The sequence below is a fragment of the Rattus norvegicus genome, chromosome 4 (genome assembly GCF_021556685.1).
Source record: "Rattus norvegicus strain SHRSP/BbbUtx chromosome 4, alternate assembly SHRSP_T2T, whole genome shotgun sequence".
NCBI lineage: Eukaryota > Metazoa > Chordata > Mammalia > Rodentia > Muridae > Rattus > Rattus norvegicus.
Window position 1 is genome coordinate 88,362,769 of NC_141537.1, and position 16,947 is coordinate 88,379,715.

The 16,947-nt window shown below is 42.2% G+C and overlaps 1 protein-coding gene across 13 annotated transcripts in view; it reads left to right on the forward strand.

Annotated features, from left to right (window-relative positions):
- The first annotated feature begins 290 nt into the window (after positions 1–290).
- Positions 291–16,947, forward strand: part of Vopp1 (VOPP1 WW domain binding protein) — a 69,275-nt gene continuing 52,618 nt past the window's right edge. For 2 of the 13 annotated variants that reach the window (XM_087658117.1, XM_087658112.1), the window contains exons 1-2: positions 455–660; positions 9,841–9,997. Coding sequence is in view for 7 of the 13 variants with exons in the window: in XM_087658112.1 (XP_087514238.1) it covers positions 9,915–9,997 (83 nt within the window). In the remaining 6 variants the exon portion in view is untranslated. 13 annotated transcript variants of the gene reach the window in all.

The following is a 16,947-nucleotide window of genomic DNA, read 5'->3' on the forward strand; positions in this document are numbered from 1 at the left end:
GAAAATAAGAGTATTCAGCAGCAATTCTCTATGATTAAAGAGAAGGTGAGGTGCACTGTGGAGTACAAAGGTGGGGCCCCAGCAGAGTCAGGCAGAAAGATGTTGGCATAAACCTACACCAACCTTTTGCCATCAGCTGTCTTTTCCTTATGGTTTAACTGTCCTAGAGAGGGATGGATCGCTCACCTTACCTACAGGAAGCGCAGTGAGAATGTCTCTGGGAGTAGAAACTTCAGGAAGACCCAGTGATGGGTCCATTTGCGTCCATCCCCCAGCCTCCCAAACCCGGTGCCATTTAATAACCTTCCCAGAACTGTCGAGGTGAGACAAGATGGTCTTCTCTGGGAGAGGAGGCACCAAGCCGTCTTCTCACCCAGCCCCGCTGTCTCCGCGTCCCGCAGCGCGCTCCACAGACTTTGAGGGCTCCGAGCCCGCGAGCGCGCGCCCGTGAGGTGGGTCGGGAGCGCGCGGCGAGGGTGGCTTGGCACGTCCTCCAGCTCTGCCGGCCTGCGGCGCGTCCTTCTGCCGGCGTCGGCTCATATCCCCGGAGTCCACCCGCCCGCCCCGGGCTGTGCAGCCCGGCTTCAGGCGGTCCTCGCCGGAGCCATGGCCCGCCCGCTCGGCAGAGTGGCAGCGCTGCTGCTAGGGCTGCTAATGGAGGTAGGGCCGCCGGCTCCGGGTGCCTCTGGGAGCAGGGACGCGGGAAGGGCACTGCGGAGCTCGCGAGTCTGCCGTGTGGGGCGGCGGTGGGGCCTGATGTCCGGACCCCCAGTCCTCCCAGCGCGCCTCCTCCTTCTGTCTGCGCCCGGTTTCCCCCATCGCTGCTTGCTCGGGTTTGCGGCCCCGGGGAGGGACCTTTGTGCGTGTCCACACGCGCATCCCGGCGCTAGGGGCCTGGGGCGGCGCCTCCCGCAGCTGGTAGGAGGGACAGGGACATTTCTGCCTTTGGAGATGAAGTGCAAGCTTTTAGAAGCGAGGAGAAAAATTCCACGGGGAGCTTGGGTGTACTGAAGTGAAGCCGCGGGAACTTGATGGTGGGTGGAAGCGCCGCCGAGGTACAACCGGGGTTAGACCCGGGCTGCGGTCGACTGAACTGCGACATCCTGTGACTGTGATGCGAGCCATCCTTCCTGTTCCAGTGGGTTCATTCAAAGGCAAACAGTGGACTTATGGCGTGTAAAATATGGATTGGGGTTTGGAGGTTTGTTCATAGTCCCCCAGGTTTAGTATTTTGAAAGACCTTTGTATTAATAAAGTCAGTCTAAGTGGGTAAGGATGCCCGGCTGACTATCATGGTCCTGCCTCAGAGACCTGTAAACTTCCGTGGTTGGGGAGTCAGCAGTACTCCGAAAGATTCTCATTTATGCTGGAGGGAAAGTCTTTCTCCTTTAATCTGGAGGATTGAGGGAAGAGTTTCTCCATGCTATAAGTTCGAAACGGAGCAAAGGTTGCTCGCTTTTCTTCGAAATACCTCTCTTTTTTTTTTAATATATAACGTTTTTGAGAAGTGCCACCTCTGGCTTTCTTTCTTCCCACTTGTTCAGATTTTAAAAAGCTTAGGAACCAAACCCTCTGGGTGACGATTCAACATTGAATGCTGTGGAAAAGCCAACCAGGGAGCACTGTTTACAAAAATAAATGTGTGTTTACCTCAACACATCTCTGCCAATTTTTGTAATCTGGTTGTGTGTGTGTGTGTGTGTGTGTGTGTGTGTGTGTGTGTGTGTGCAACATAAGATTAACTAGAGTTCTCTTGTTTCTATATTTGTGCCACTCCTGTCTCCAATTTAGCTTTGTGTGCATCCTAAAAAGCACTGTTTTTATTTACTGGGCGCGCGGGGGGGGGGGTGGTATTTTTTTCATATTTTTGTCTTCCAACGATGTTTATTAAGGAAATGAACAGTAAAAATACTGGCAGATATGCCAACACTCTAGCTTTATATTCAAGAGCCGGCAGTGGAAAAGCTTTCAAATCGAGTCACTTAAATTAGCTTTTCGGGGGAGGGGAAAAACCAAAAGTAAAATCAAATATGACCTATGATTGTCATCAGTTTTTATTTCCAACTTTTAATCTACTGCTTTGTTGGTTGGATACCATCACAGTGACATTGTCTGGAGTTGTTGGGATGGACTCTCTTTCTCTGCTAATTTAAAAAATAACAAAGCGGTAAAAACAAAGGTCTCAGCACCCAGCCTTGTATTGCAAACAGAAAAACACACAGAGAAAGAGAAATAAAGGGGTGGGGGGGAGAGAGAGAGAGAGAGAGAGAGAGAGAGAGAGAGAGAGAGAGAGAGAGAGAGAGAGAGAGAGAGGGAGGGAGAGAGAGAGAGAGAGAGAGAGAGAGAGAGAGAGAACAAACACAAAGAGACAGAAGAGACAGACTCCCAGGTGGAGGAGATCCAGAAGACCTGGAAATCAGAGTTTGTCTGGCAGTGCTAAAAGTTTTATGTTTGGGGATGGGGTGAGTTTCTCCTTTTCGTTCTTAATTGGCTTATTTGGGCTACTACAGGAGATTGGGTAATCCAGACAAAGAAAGGGAAGCTGATTGGTTCCTACTGTAGGACCCTCCCCTACTTCTTGTGGGAGATTTGAAAGCCCACTGAATACTTTCGGGCAGAAAAAAAGCCCACAAGTCTTGGTGAGGGAGAGGACCAGGAAATTGGTTGTCTCTAATGTACAAGTGAAAAGTATATTAATGCCTCTAGAACTTCGTTTCCTTGTCTGTCTGCCTGCTGAGGATCTGTCAAAAGCCTAATCCTTTAGTGAAGAAGGTTTTGTTCTATCCTGGACGCTGTTTCGTGGCATAAAAACTTTTTTCAAGTGCCAGGAACAGACCTCAGGGCCTTGAACAAAGTAGTCAAACAAGGCACTGTACCATGGACCTTGCATTTGTTCATTTAATTTAACCTTATTGTTTTCTTAGCTACCAGAGGGAGATTGAACCTGGGGCCTCTTAAACTTGCTGGGCCAGTACTCTGTCCAGCTGGAGTCACTGTTAAGATAGGATCTTCCCGTTTGGCCCAGGCTTCAGTCTCCCGTATGCTGTGATAACAGGGATGGGTCGCCATGTCTGATTGGAATATTTTGTCTTAATAGGGAATTTAAAACTTCTTTGTAGGATTTAAAGCCCCCCAAAAGGCTGAGCTCTTATGCTCTCATGAAATTCACTATCTGGATGCTGGTGACATTGTTTTCTAGGTAGCTCACTTATACATGATGATATCTTCAGTGCCTGATTTCTGGTCGAGTTCCAGGACAGCGAGGGCTATAAAGAGAAGCCTTGTCTCAAACAACAACAACAACAGCAGCAATAACAACAACAACAACAACAACAACAAAAGACTTAAGAATCACATACAAGTTTAATGTGAGGTTTTAGTCTGAGCTTTTGCATCTTAAACTGTCTGCTTTGAATATCTTAATGGCCCATATCTGAATTAAATGTGCACTTACAGTTACAGAGCAGCTGAGGAGGCAGAAGATCCCTCTGAGGACATTAAAACAGTTGGAGAATCCCCTTCATGGTTCCAGCTTCTGTTGACTGATACACAGGACATTTGGTGCGTGTGCGTGCACGTGCGCGCGCGCGCGCGCGCGCGCGTGTGTGTGTGTGTGTGTGTGTGTGTGTGTGTGTGTGTGTGTGTGTGTTGCTTCAGATGGTTTCAATGTGTAAAGTTGTTTACACACTTTGAACATCTGTCGTGAAGTTTTGTGGTAGTGGATATCCCTTTTCTGCCCTCCAGCAACCATTCATCATTATTGAAGATCAGGCTTGGGAGTTTTATATCCTTGTATAGAGAGAGAATCTTAACAATTTGAAGAGAGCTTTCATGTCTCACTCTGATATCCTTTTATAGAAGGTTGCTTGAATGTAGAAATTTGTATTTTTATTGAGTGAACATTATAGGATGATTTATTCTATTACCAAGCCCTGCTCTGAGCACTTTATAAATGCTAATTCATGATTCATTGTAGTCCATGGTTGTTTCAAGTGGGAGATATTGTATAATTTGTCCCAGATCTTACTGTTGTTAAGCGTGGGGGTAGAGACACTTGGTTCTTCTGTTTCCCTGCCATGATGCTCCACTTCTTCCTCAAAGTCTGCATATACACTCTGCATTAGCCCAGAGAGATTTGTAGAGGTATGCATCCCAACATGCAGAACTCCTCCAGGAACTTGTCAGTCCTCCTTAGAGAGGTAATCTGATTTAACTGGGACATTTCAGAGAGGGGAGTTGGATGTATACTGGATAGCAGGCATCAGCAGAAATATCTCAGGAGACCTGGTTGTTCAGTTGGACTCCTAGGTCAGGCCTTAGAGCAGGAAGAGGCAGCTAACAATACTATTCTACCCCATGGATGCATCCTGAAGAGCTCATTTCCTGGAACCACCCTTCTCCCTAGCTTAGTTTCTGTGAATTGGGTGATCAACTAACAGGAGTTCTCGTCTTATACTTTGCATACCCCACCTGGTTAAATACAAGCATAAATGCATGTCAGAAATGTGGCATACTCTATATGATGATCACAGACTAATGTTCGTGAATAGGAGAAGCTAAAAGCCCCCCTGAGTTCTCAGATTCTAAGGTTAGATGCTTTAGCTTTGCTGGCTGGTTCCTAAGAGTTCTCATAGAAGAGAACAGAACTCTACCTCCTATTAGGACTGATGGGAAAATTCCCAGTGGCCTTCAATGGGCCACAGTAAACTGCAAAAGAAAACTAAAAAGCTGATGGTACCTTGCTTGAAACAAAAAACTGAACCAACAAACCAACAAAATAAACAAAAGCAACCCACTTTGTGTGTATATTTATTTTGGCTATATGTGCATGCCAGGCAAATGCTGTAGCTTTGAGCTATATGCTCCCACTCCTGTAGAACACTGTTGAATATGAATCACCCATTCAAGCCTGTAAGTTCACCTATGTTCACAGGGGCATGGACTCGTTTTGTAGGTAGGACTAACTTCAATATCTTTTAGAGCCTTTCTTGGCACCAAAAGCTGAGTATGAAAGGCTCTTCTCCAAAGAGTGGTTGTTCTTGGCTAGGAAGAAAGGGTGGTCATCTCTGGGAGAGAAAGGGTGAGAAATTGAATATTGACTTTTGAAGTTAGGGAAATGAGAGGATTAGTATATGTTTTTCTGTAGTTCTATGTATGTTGTTGCTGGGAAATGTCAAAATTAGAACTTAGTTGTTTCAGAATGAGGGATTTTTTTGTTGTTGTTGTTAAATATTTCATGCTCTGGAATTCCAACGTATGAGTTTTCTAAAATAAACTTTTCAACTGTCCTACTTTCAACAAATATTTAAAATCTGAGCAATTATTCAATTCCAATGGAAAAGGCATCAGGTTTATCCCTGGAAACTCCAGAGAAGGCTGGGTGGCTACAGGTAAGAGAAAAATGGCAAAACTAGATGAGCCAGATACAGATGTAGCAAAGGCATTGCTGGGAAATAGTGAATGACTGTCACCAGATGCAGGGAGTCAGAAACGCTGTCCAGAGCTGGGGCTCTACTTGGCCTCTGCTCTCCTTTAGCTTGTGCAGATAATGGAGGCTCGCTGAGGGTGGGAGGGAGGATGACATACACAGCAAGGATAGGGTCATGGTCGTGGCTGGCCACTTAGTTAGGTCCATGGCCCATGTAATTCCCGGCACTTATTTTTTGTAGTCTCCCTGGGAAGCCTCTCCCTGGGAGACTTAGTAAATATTTGAATGAGTAAATAGATAAAAGGGTAAGTAATCATGTGGCAGGAGCTGGACAGGGATATAGTAGGAGGAAGGTGAGTGATAAGACTTGGAAGAGGGAGTGCCTGTGCAGTGTGCATGAAATTCCTGAAGTGTTTGTTGATATGTCAGTTCACAGTAGGAGTCCCCTATCCCCATCCTAGTTATTTGTTCTAGTCATCAATCCCATCCCCCTTTTAACTTCTTTAGTCTTTATTTAAATATCATTCTACTTATGCAGAATTTAGCTGCCAAATTCTTTTCTTTCTTTCTTTCTTTCTTTCTTTCCTTCTTTCTTTCTTTCTTTCTTTCTTTCTTTTTTGTCTCTTCATTAACTACAATGTAGTATTACGTCTTATAAGATCTGTAAGGTTACTTTCCTGTTCTTTTCTTTTATGCACTTCTAGGACCCTGTGGTTAGCTCGGTTATAGAGCTAAGTGTTAGTGAGAAGTGGACTGTTATTTTATAAATCAGATTACTTTCTTGGGCACAGGAGATATCTGGGTGTTAGTGAAGTCTCATGTCTAGATGCCATTCTGATTAGATTATATAGCCTCTTGGCTCTTCATGGAATAGCTGGGAATCTCTGAATAAGTTATAGGTGTAAACTCTCACTCTCTCACTGACTCCACTGATTCATTTGTGAAAAGAGAAGTGCCTGGCATTGACAGAGCTCTTTTCAAATCCCCACCTGGAATTTAACTGGTTCCACAGGTTGTATTAAGAGATTCTGAACAGGTGCCAGAGTGATAGCTCAGTTCTTACCAGAATTTGGTTCCCGGCATCCAGTTGGGTGAATTATGGTAGCTCTTAACTCCAGCTCCATGAGATCTGCTGTTTTCAAGTAATTCCTTTATATACAGATAATTAAAATAAAAATAAAATGTAAGAGATGAGATAATTAATATTTAATCAATTCTCAAGCAAGATTACAATGCCCACATCCTTGCCAAGATCAGCAAGATCTCTCTTGTCTACCTACAAAAAAGAGCTTCAGTTAATTCTTTATTTGAAAGTTTTGCTTCTAGTAAGTTGTCCATACCCATGCTGATGCAAGCAGCCCTAATTTCCTTTCTATTCTTTCTTTCCTTTTCCCTATTCCTTCTCTTTGATGTGGAGGTTATCTACAATTTTTATATTCACGTAAGAATTTTCCAAAATTTGTACTATTTTAACATCATTTTAGAATGAATATGCAACCTTTTATTGTTGATTTTAAAAAATTATAGTGGATTTGGTTTCTCATGTATTATAAAAATATGAAGTGAAATTATAGCATTAATCTTCTAAGGTGGAGTCTAACTATCTTTAGTAATTTGATACTGATTATTATTCCTTTGAAAATACATAAATACCTTTTATACCAGTTGGAAATGTAATCTTAAATCCTTGAACTTCTTTTCCTAAAGTATTTTACTGTAACAAATATTTATTTATGCTTGAACATCTTAGGGTTAGCAACTAAACTTACACATTATTTTTATGAGCATTCATTTAGCTCTCTGGATGTCTTAGTTAGAGTTTCTATCCTTGTGATAAAGACCACAATGAAAAGCAACTTGGAGAGAGAAGGATTTATTTCATTGTACTTCCTTTACCTAGCTATCTAGTCATCTAGTCAAGACAGGTACTCAAGGCAGAAATCTAGGGGCAGGAACTGAAACAGAAGCCATGGACAAATGCTTCATTCTGTCTGGTACCCCATGGCTTGACTAGTTTGTTTTCTTATTGTCTTACTTATTCTGTTTTTGTGAAGAGAGGCCATGACTACGGCAATTCTTTGAAGAAAGCCATTTTATTGGGGCTTGCTTACATTTCAGAGAATTAGTCCATAACTATCATGGTGGGTAGAGTGGCAGCAGGCCAGGATGGTGCTAGAGCAGAATCTAAGAGCTACTCCACAAGGATCAGGCAGAGAGAGCCATTGGACCTGGCATGGGGTTTTGAAACATCAAAGCCTACCCCTGAGACATGCTTCCTCCAACAAAGACACACCTACTTCAACAAGGCCACATCTCTTAATCCTTCTAATCTTTTTCAAACAGTTCCACTCTCTGGTGATTAAGCATTTAAATATTTAAGCCTGTGGAGGCCCATCTCATTCAAACCACCATACATATATCTAAAGACCATTTGCCTATGGGTAGCATTGTTCCCACATCAACCATTAATCAATAAAATGGCCCACATATACCAACACGTGTCCTGTGGAGACATTGTTTTTCATTTGAGATTCCAGATAACTAACCAATGGGGACATTCGCTAAAGCTTAAAGTAAACATTAAAAAATGGAAGTTTCTTGTTTTAATTTGTAAATTTAACGTAAAAATGGTTTGGGTGTATGAAAAGCTACATGTAATGAATATATGCAACTTCACAAGTTTGAATATAACCGTGTTGCACTCTACTATGTATGTAATAAACCTATTTTTTCCCAAACTTTCTACTTGTCTTCTGTAGTAGTTTGAATGAAAATGGCCCACATAGGTTCATATGTTTGAATACTTCAGTAGGTGGAATTGTTTGAAACGGATTAGGGGGTGTGGACTTATTGGAGATGTGTTATTTGGCAATGCCTTTGAGGTTTCAAAAGCCCACACCATTCCAGTTAACTCTCTGCCTCATGTTTGTGGTTCAAAATAAAACCTCTCTGCTACTGTGCCAACTCCAGTGCTCCCTGCCATGATAATCATGGACTCACACTCTGAAGAAGGCCTCAAATAAATGCTTTACTTTATAAGTTACCTTGGTTATGGTGTCTTGTTAGAAAAATAGGAAAGTTGGTACCAGGAGTCAGGTAGTATTGTAACAGCCTTGACTATTCTGGGTTTTTTGTTTTGTTTTTGTTTTTGTTTAGAATGTGAATACTTTTTTTTTAAACATTTAATTATTTATTATGTATACATCATACAGCTTTCTGCCTGCATGTATGCCTGCAGGCCAGAAGAGGGCACCAGGCCTGATTATGGATGGTTGTAAGCCACCATGTGGTTGCTGGGAATTGAACTCAGGACCTCTGGAAGAGCAGACAGTGCTCTTAACCTGAGCCATCTCTCCAGCCCTAATGTGAATACTTAACAGTCCATCTTAATTGGAGCTTGGAAGACAATGCTGCTGAGAGCAATATGGACTATGGAGGCACAATTCAAGAGGTTTACAGGGGAACAATATTAGCAACTTGGGCTGGAGGTCATCCTTGTGATATCTTGGCAAATAATGTGGCTGCTTTTTACCCTTGTCCTACAAGTCTGCCTGGATTGAATTTAAAAAGATTGGGCTAATTTCATTGGCAGAGGAGATTTCAAGAGAGCCTAATGTTGACTCTGTTGTGCAGTTGCTAGCAGCCACTCACACTGCTCTACAATCCCGGAAAGCAAACAGTGCAAAGCAAAATGTAAAATGTACAGTTCTAATTGAATACAGCACTAGAAAATTTAGCATTTGAACCAAAGCTTGAGCTGAAAGAGATGACAGGCCTGATGTGAAGTGGAATAAAGGGAACAGTACCCTCAGGGCAAGACCCCACCCAGCAATAGTAGTGTGTAGCTGCTCTACAACAAAGGAACGTTTATGCCATAGAAGAAAGCTTATGCACATCTAATCCAAGGAGAGGGCCAGACCCCATCCCAAGCAGGCAGCTGAACTTGGCAACATTGGTTCTGGCTTTAGAGTCACAAAAGATGTATAAGTGAATAAGTGCATTGTGGAATCTTTCTCTGTGATTAAGGAGAGGCATTGAGGCCAGGAGTTTGGCAGGGGAGTTCCTGTATGGAGGCCCTGAGATGCCATTGTATAAAATGAAGCCTGGAGTGGATCGAAAACCCCAGAGCTTTGAGACACCTGCCAAGGAGAGCTACATACTTGGAGTGAAACCAGCCCAAGAGAGAGAATTATGGTGCAGTCAGCAAAGCTGGAAGGGCAGAGCCATCTAAAACCCTTTGGTGTGGGACATGGACCTATAGGATTTAGAGTTTGTCTTGCTGAGTTTCAGTCTTGCTTTGGTCCAGTATTTCCTCAGGATGTCCCATTCTTCTATTTTGGAATGGTAATGTTCTGTGCCCTGTTCTGCATATGTTGGAAGTATGTAATTTGCTTTTGATTCTGATTTTACAGGGGGTTACAACTAAGAGATTGCCTTGAGTCTCAGGAAAGACTTCAGCTTTGGAGTTTTAAACAGTGTTGAGACTATGAAAGACTGCTCAGCACCATGCCTGCCTGCCTGCTGCCTGATCCCTGCCATGATGGTCATGGACTCTAACCCTCTGCAGCTGTAAGCCCCAAATAAACTCTATCTTCTCTAAGTTCCCTTGGTCATGGTTTCTTAGCAATGAAAACGTAACTAAGACAGCAACCCAAACAGCAATAGTAAATATTGAGCATGCTAACGTATTATAATGCAAAGCCGTATTTGTATGCTGAGGAATGACAATAGGAAAATATTAAGTATCATTTTATATAGTTGTTTCCATAACAACAGAAATGTTTGCTTATACAGTATATCTGTTGCCATTTATAATACGTGTTTGAATCTGAGTAAGATATTTAGGGTTTCATCTCTTGGCAATTTGAGGGTAAGCAGTGTGCAAACTGGGTGTGTTGTATGTTCAGAGCCAAGCCACGTGATACAACATGAAGGAATGCTCCTAGAAACACCTTGGATTGTCTATGTAATAAATTTTGAACTGGTTTTTGGTCATTGCACATTCTGAAAAATTTCACAACAGTGAAAATTTCACTCCATATTCAGTGGCTTGACCCTATCCACAGATTAAGAAACTATAGTTTAGGAGATAGGCTCTCTTGAGCTGGTCTTGTCTCTTTGGTTCTCTGACTGAGTTGTGTTGTGTCAGGAAGTGACTTCTTCCAGAAGTCCTTGCACTTACTATGTAGTAAAGGAATGTCTGTATTCTTCCACAAGCATAGGCATTTTCTGTGTCTTCTCTTTCTGGGAAGTAGGGCCTTGGGCATGGCCCTGACCTGAGTCAGATGGTAACCCTGGCCTGTCATCAAGGGAGTGACTATGCTCTGTGTGTAGATGGCCTACAGATTGTTTTCCCGGTCATGTCATCCATCTCTACAGTGAACATGACCAGATTGGGAACTGCTATGACTACAGGCTAGTATGTGGGACTTTTCTTAAAATGGAGATTTCTTATTGAATACTCCCATTCTATACCGACTATAAAGAAGGAGCAGTGTAACTCATAATGTGGATGTATGTGTGTCTATTTAGAATGGCCTGCTGAAGGTGAAGACCATAGATTAAAATAAAAATCTCATTTGCAGTCACTTTCCCTTTTTCTTTTGTGTTCATGGTCAGTGTTCAGTATACCAGTTAAATGCTTGCCCTGCTGTGAACTGTTAGCTGGTGTATCCCTGCTCCTGTCCATCACCCTAGGTTAGATGACATTCTAGATCACCTGCCCTGAGGGAGGGGTGAATGATTAGAACCTTTGCTACCTTTCTTTGCCCCATGTCTGTGTATAGTAAGTTGATCTTTGATTCATGAGTTTGGATATCCTTACAGATTAAGAATCGTACATGACTAATTAGCCCTTTGTCTTTCATCAAACCTCCAGGTTATTAGGGGTTGACTTAGAATATCTGACCTATGTGTGTCAGGACTATTCCTAGTTTGGTGACAGACTTCCTGAAAATGATCATCCTTGCTAGACAGCCTAGGGAAGTACCTGTACCAAGAGTAAAACTTTTCAACTTCAGTGCCCCACAGGGGACCAGCTTCTTGGAACCTATGTCTCCATGCACCTCACCCCACTGTAGCCACTGTTCTTTCTAGATGTTGAGGGAACATCTCCACCGCCAGGACTGTAGGCTTTAGGAAATGCTAGGATTTCATTTACGTGTGTGTGTGTGTGTGTGTGTGTGTGTGTGTGTGTGTGTGTGTGTGTGTGTGCTGGCTTGCCTTTTCTTATTTCTAATATGTTGTGGCAAAGATGCTGGTAATTAGGGACTGCATTTCTCAGATTTCTAGATGTAATCTTGGTCCAAGAAGAATGTTTTAAACGTAAGAACAAGGCTGATGAAAATAATGATGACAGAGTCTTAGGTAGAGTACACATGACAGAGGCTTTCTGTACTGTGAGTTAATAAGCATGGATTCTTTGTGTAGAAGGTCAAGCTCATTTTGTCTTCTGGGAAGTGAGTGGCTCTGAGGATAGGGGATATGGGATACTCACCATCACTCTGGTTTAGCAGATTTTCAGTAAGTCTTTTGTTTGTTTGTTTGTTTTTCAGAAAGAATTGAGTATCTAAATTTTTATGTTAAGTTTCTATAGTTTAAAACACTCACACAGGATGGATAGTTGGAGATCATCACTCCAACTCAATTTTCAGTAAGTCTGTGAGTTCAGTATGGGTTGAATAATACATGTGCTTAGTTCTGTGTGTGCAGAGATCTCTGTAAAGATGTTTTCCTGCTGTTTCTTAGGTTTATCTGATGTACTAGCTGGTTCTGTGTCATCAGAGAGGAAGGAACCTCTGCTGGGGAAATGCCTCCATCAGATCCAGCTGTAAGGCAGTTTTTAAATTAGTGATTGGTAGGGGTGAGCCCAGCCCATTGGGGATGGTGCCATCCCTGGTCTGGCAGTCCTGAGTTCTATAAGAAAGCAGGCTAAGTAAACCACAAGGAATAAGCGCGCGCGCACACGCGCGCGCGCACACACACACACACACACACACACACACACACACACACACACACCGGCTTCTGAATCAGCTCCTGCCTCCAGGATCCTGCCCTGTTTGAGTTCCCATCCTGACTTCCTTCAGTAATGAACAGCAATATGGAAGTATAAGCCAAATAAAACCTTTTCTCCACAACTTGCTTCCTGATTATTTTGTTTTGTAGCAGCAATAGAAACCTTAAGACATTTGAGATTCTGTAATTTGCAGGAAGTTGAGAAGATATATTGGTTTGCAGAAGGTTAAATTTAAAGACCAATATACTTTAATATTAGAGAACTATGAGGTTTCATATAAAATGTGATAAAACATACCTAAGATGGCTAGGTACTTCCTAGCCTTGTCTGTTGTTAGAGAGCCTCCAAGGTCACTGGAGCCAGCTCACTGCTGCTTTTCAGTCATCCAGTTTTGTGGGGAGAGGCAGCCTTGGTCTTGCCAAGACCCTGTGGGTGGTATCCCTGGCATTTCTGTCTTAATTCCTCAGACTCAGTGGAGGCAAGACAGGGGCAAGACTGGAAATGAACAGGTCGGCAGGTGAGGACACTGAATGAAAACTCAATTCTCCACCACTTCCAAGAGTCTTGGACTATTGTGAGGTTTTACAGCTCACCTGGGGCTACTAAAATCCAGGTCAGTGGGATTATGATATATCTGGCCTTCCGCCAGGTAGGACAGTTAGTGTGATGTGGGTCAAATGTGATTCTGCCTCATTTATTTGCAAGTCAAAGACTGCCCTTCTCCTGTTTCCCAGGGGCACTTAGGGCAGAGTATGGAATCCTATATTCCTCGAGGAGCTGACTGTGGCAGTAAAAATCAAAGCTCAGCTCTTTACCCAGTGTGGGCTCTGAGTGATCTCCGCCCTCCTACTTCAGCCTCTTTACTCTTGGTCCTGCCATTCCATTTCCAAGCTAGAGGCCTTAATTCAGGTTTCTCTTAGCTTTTGGGTTTTGGCTATACAGGGAGATACACAAAGTATTTGTATGTTTTCACATTAACTTTTAATTTTAGAGTAATTTTTAGATTTAGAAAAGTTGTAAAACCTTTGCAGCGTTCCTATGTAGGTATTACCTAGTTTGCTGCCTGGGAATATTTGGCACTGCTATAGTACGTCTGCCTGAACAACAACAATAAAACTCAATCATTAGTCCAAACCCTCCCGCTTTCCTTCAAATTCATGGCTTCGTTTTCCACTGGTTATTACATGCAAATATGTATTTGTAAATGCATATACATATATGCATATATGTGTGTATAAATATATATATATATTCCTATGTAGGTGCATATGCAAAGTATAAATTGTTCAGTCCATGTAATGTTACTTTTATGGTAGGTTTCAGTGCAGACTGTTTGGCCCTGGGCAGCCACTGCCATGCTTGTCCCTGGGGAAGACCCAGTCTCCTGCTCCCAGCTCTGCTCAGTTGACTGTAGTTAGTAGGGTTGAGACCTTGTGGCTTTTCCCTGTCCCTATGTCCCGTCATTGTTCAGTTCATCTGGACAGTTGTGTTGGTTTCATGTGTGTAGCTTCTGACTGAACTAAGAGACACAATCTCAAGGCAAATTCTCCGATCCTCCGGCTCTTAGAATCCTTTCGCCCCCACTTCGGCAGTACTTCCTGAGCCTGACTTAGAGTGGGAATGTTTTGTAGATGTATCCACTGGGACTCTGCGTTTTGATTGGCGGTGTTTTTCTGTATTGGTCTTCATCTGTGGCAAAAAGAAGTTTTCTTTGATGAGGGCTGATACACTTATCTGTGGGTATAAGGACAAATGTTATAGATTGTAAGGGATTATGCCACCTTAATACATTTGTAGATTCTCCTCCAGGAACCATGGATTCAGCAGCACTGATAGTTAGCTCTGCTGTTTTGTTTGCAGGTAGCTCTCCGAGACATATATACCCCAGAAAAGGGCATTGGATATCCTGGAACTGTAGTTACAGACTGATGTGAGCCATTATGTGGGAGCTAGGAAGTTTTGTGCTTGCTACTTTTTAGAAGATCATATTTTCAATTATTTTAATTGAGCCTGGTAATACTTAAGAACTACGCTTTAAAAGTGTGTATGTCCTTACGAGTCTTCATTAACAGTGTTTGCATTATTTGGTCTGTCTTTGTGTATCCTCAGTATATTCTGTTATGTCTGTCAGAACAAATACAGTAAAATACTGTATTCACTCTAATATGTATTATATTTTTCTGTCTATATAAGAATACTTTATATGACTATAATACACATGAATGTTTAGTAAGTCCATACTAATCCTAATTGTGTATATTTAAATTTTTTGACTCTTGAGCTATGTAGAATATACCAGAATTCCACTTAATTTTTATGTAGTATGTATGTATGTATGTATGTATGTATGTATGTATGTATGTATGTATGTATGTATTTTGGGTTTTTTGAGACAAGGTTTCTCTGTGCCCCAGCTGTCCTGGAACTCTCTCTGTAGATCAGACTGGCCTGCAACTCATGGAGATCAGAGTGCCTCTACCTCCTGAGTACTAATATCAAAGGCATGTATCACCACACCTGGCCCACTTAAAATACTTTTAATCTTTGAGAATTTCTTAACAGTGTATTTTAGTCACATTCACTTCTCAATCCTCCCCGATTCAAGGTCCACATCTACCTTTCTATGTTCTCTCCCACAGTCATTGTTCTCTTCTCCCTAAAAAAAAAAGAGAGAGAGAGAGAGAGAGAGAGAGAGAGAGAGAGAGAGAGAGAGAGAGCCCATCAAGTCCAATTTGCGCTGCCCGTTTACTCCTCAGTGTGGTATCATCTGCTGGATGTTGGTGACCTACCAGGATCCACCTTTAAAGAAAGCTGACTCTCCCTGCCCCAGAAGCCATGGTCCATAGCTCCTAATTTAGAGGACTTAGAGGTGGGGTTCATGAGTCCACTCCTACTCCCTCTTAGAGCACCGATTCTCCTGACCTTTGACCTTGTGCAGGAGTTAGGTGACACCACAGCTGCTGTGATGTCATGAGTGTACCCTGTCATGCACTGAAGACACTGGCTTCAATGCTCCCCAGCCTCTGGCTCTTAGACTCTTATTCTCATCCATTCTGACTGGAGTGAGGTGAAATTTCAAAGTTTTAATTTTCAGTTCCCTAATTGGCAAGGATGCTGATCACGTTTTGAAATATTTCCAAGTCATCTTTCTTCTTTTCAAAACTCTCTGTTCAGATTCATAGCTCATTTTAAAACCTGATCATTTTTTTCCTTGACATTTTTGAGTTATTTATATATTTTGTACGTTAGTCCTCTGTCAGATACAGAGGAGACGTCAGGGACTTGCTTCTGTCTTTTAATTCTATAGATAGTTTCCTTTGTTTTCATGAGGACCCACTTGTCAGTTGATGACCATAATTCCTGGGCAGGTAGTGTGTTCTATTCCAATAGTTATTTTGTATGGTTCTGCCTCTGTTTGTTTGGTTGTTTTTTTTTTCCTACAAGTTTCAACATTTTGGATTTCAAATTGACATCTTTGATCCATTCAGAGTTAATTTTTTTTAAGGGTGCTAGGTACACAGGTCTAATTTCACTCGTCTGTGTGTGGGCACCCAGTTTTCCCAGCCTCATTTGTTGACGATGCTGTCTTATCTCCATTTTATTTTAGTAGCCTGCCTATAATAGGCTTTCCTGTACTGTCCTACTGTGTGCACCATGTTTGTGTTTGTAGCCCACCTATAATAGGCTTTCATGTACTTCCCTACTGTGTTTATCAAGTTCAGTGTTCATGTTTGTAGCCCACCTACAGACTTTCTTGCACTGTCCTCCTTCTCTCTGCTCATGGAATGCCTTGGGCAAGATGTTTCCTTCCCCTTCCTCAACATGATTTTGGCATCTTTGTCAAATCTCAGATGGTTGTAGTTATGTGTGCCCATGTTTGGATCTTCTGTTTTGCTATGTTGATGAATGTGTGCTTCTGTGCCAGTGCTGTTTTATTGCGTACTCCTGTAGGTCCGGTAATCACTTCAGCGTTGCTCTTTTTGCTTGGGTTACTTTCTCCATCTGGGTCTGTTGTAGTTCCATATGACTTTTAGAATGGTCTCATCTATTACTGTGAGGAAGATTGTGGGGATTTTGATTGGGATTGTATTGAATCTGTAAGGTGCTTTGGGTACAATGATCATTTTGTAGGACTGATTCTGCAAATTGGTGAGTGTGGGAGTCTTTCCACACTCTAGTGCCCTCTTCAGTGCCTTCTTTTCAAAGATTTGAAGTTTTCATTGTGGAAATCTTTCACCTCCTTGTTTAGATTTCTTCCTAGATAGTCCCCCCGCCCCTTTGAAGCTTTGTAAATGGGAATGTGTATTTTAGTGGTATATAGGAAAACTATTGATGTATTGAAAAGCTATTGGTTTTTGTAGTTGATTTTGTATCTTGCCTCTGTGGTGAAATTATTGATCATTTATGCAAGTTTTCTGATTGAGTCTTTGTTTTCTCTTGTGTAATATATCCTATTATTTCCAAACAGGGATAATTTGACTTCTCTCCCTATTTGTATCTT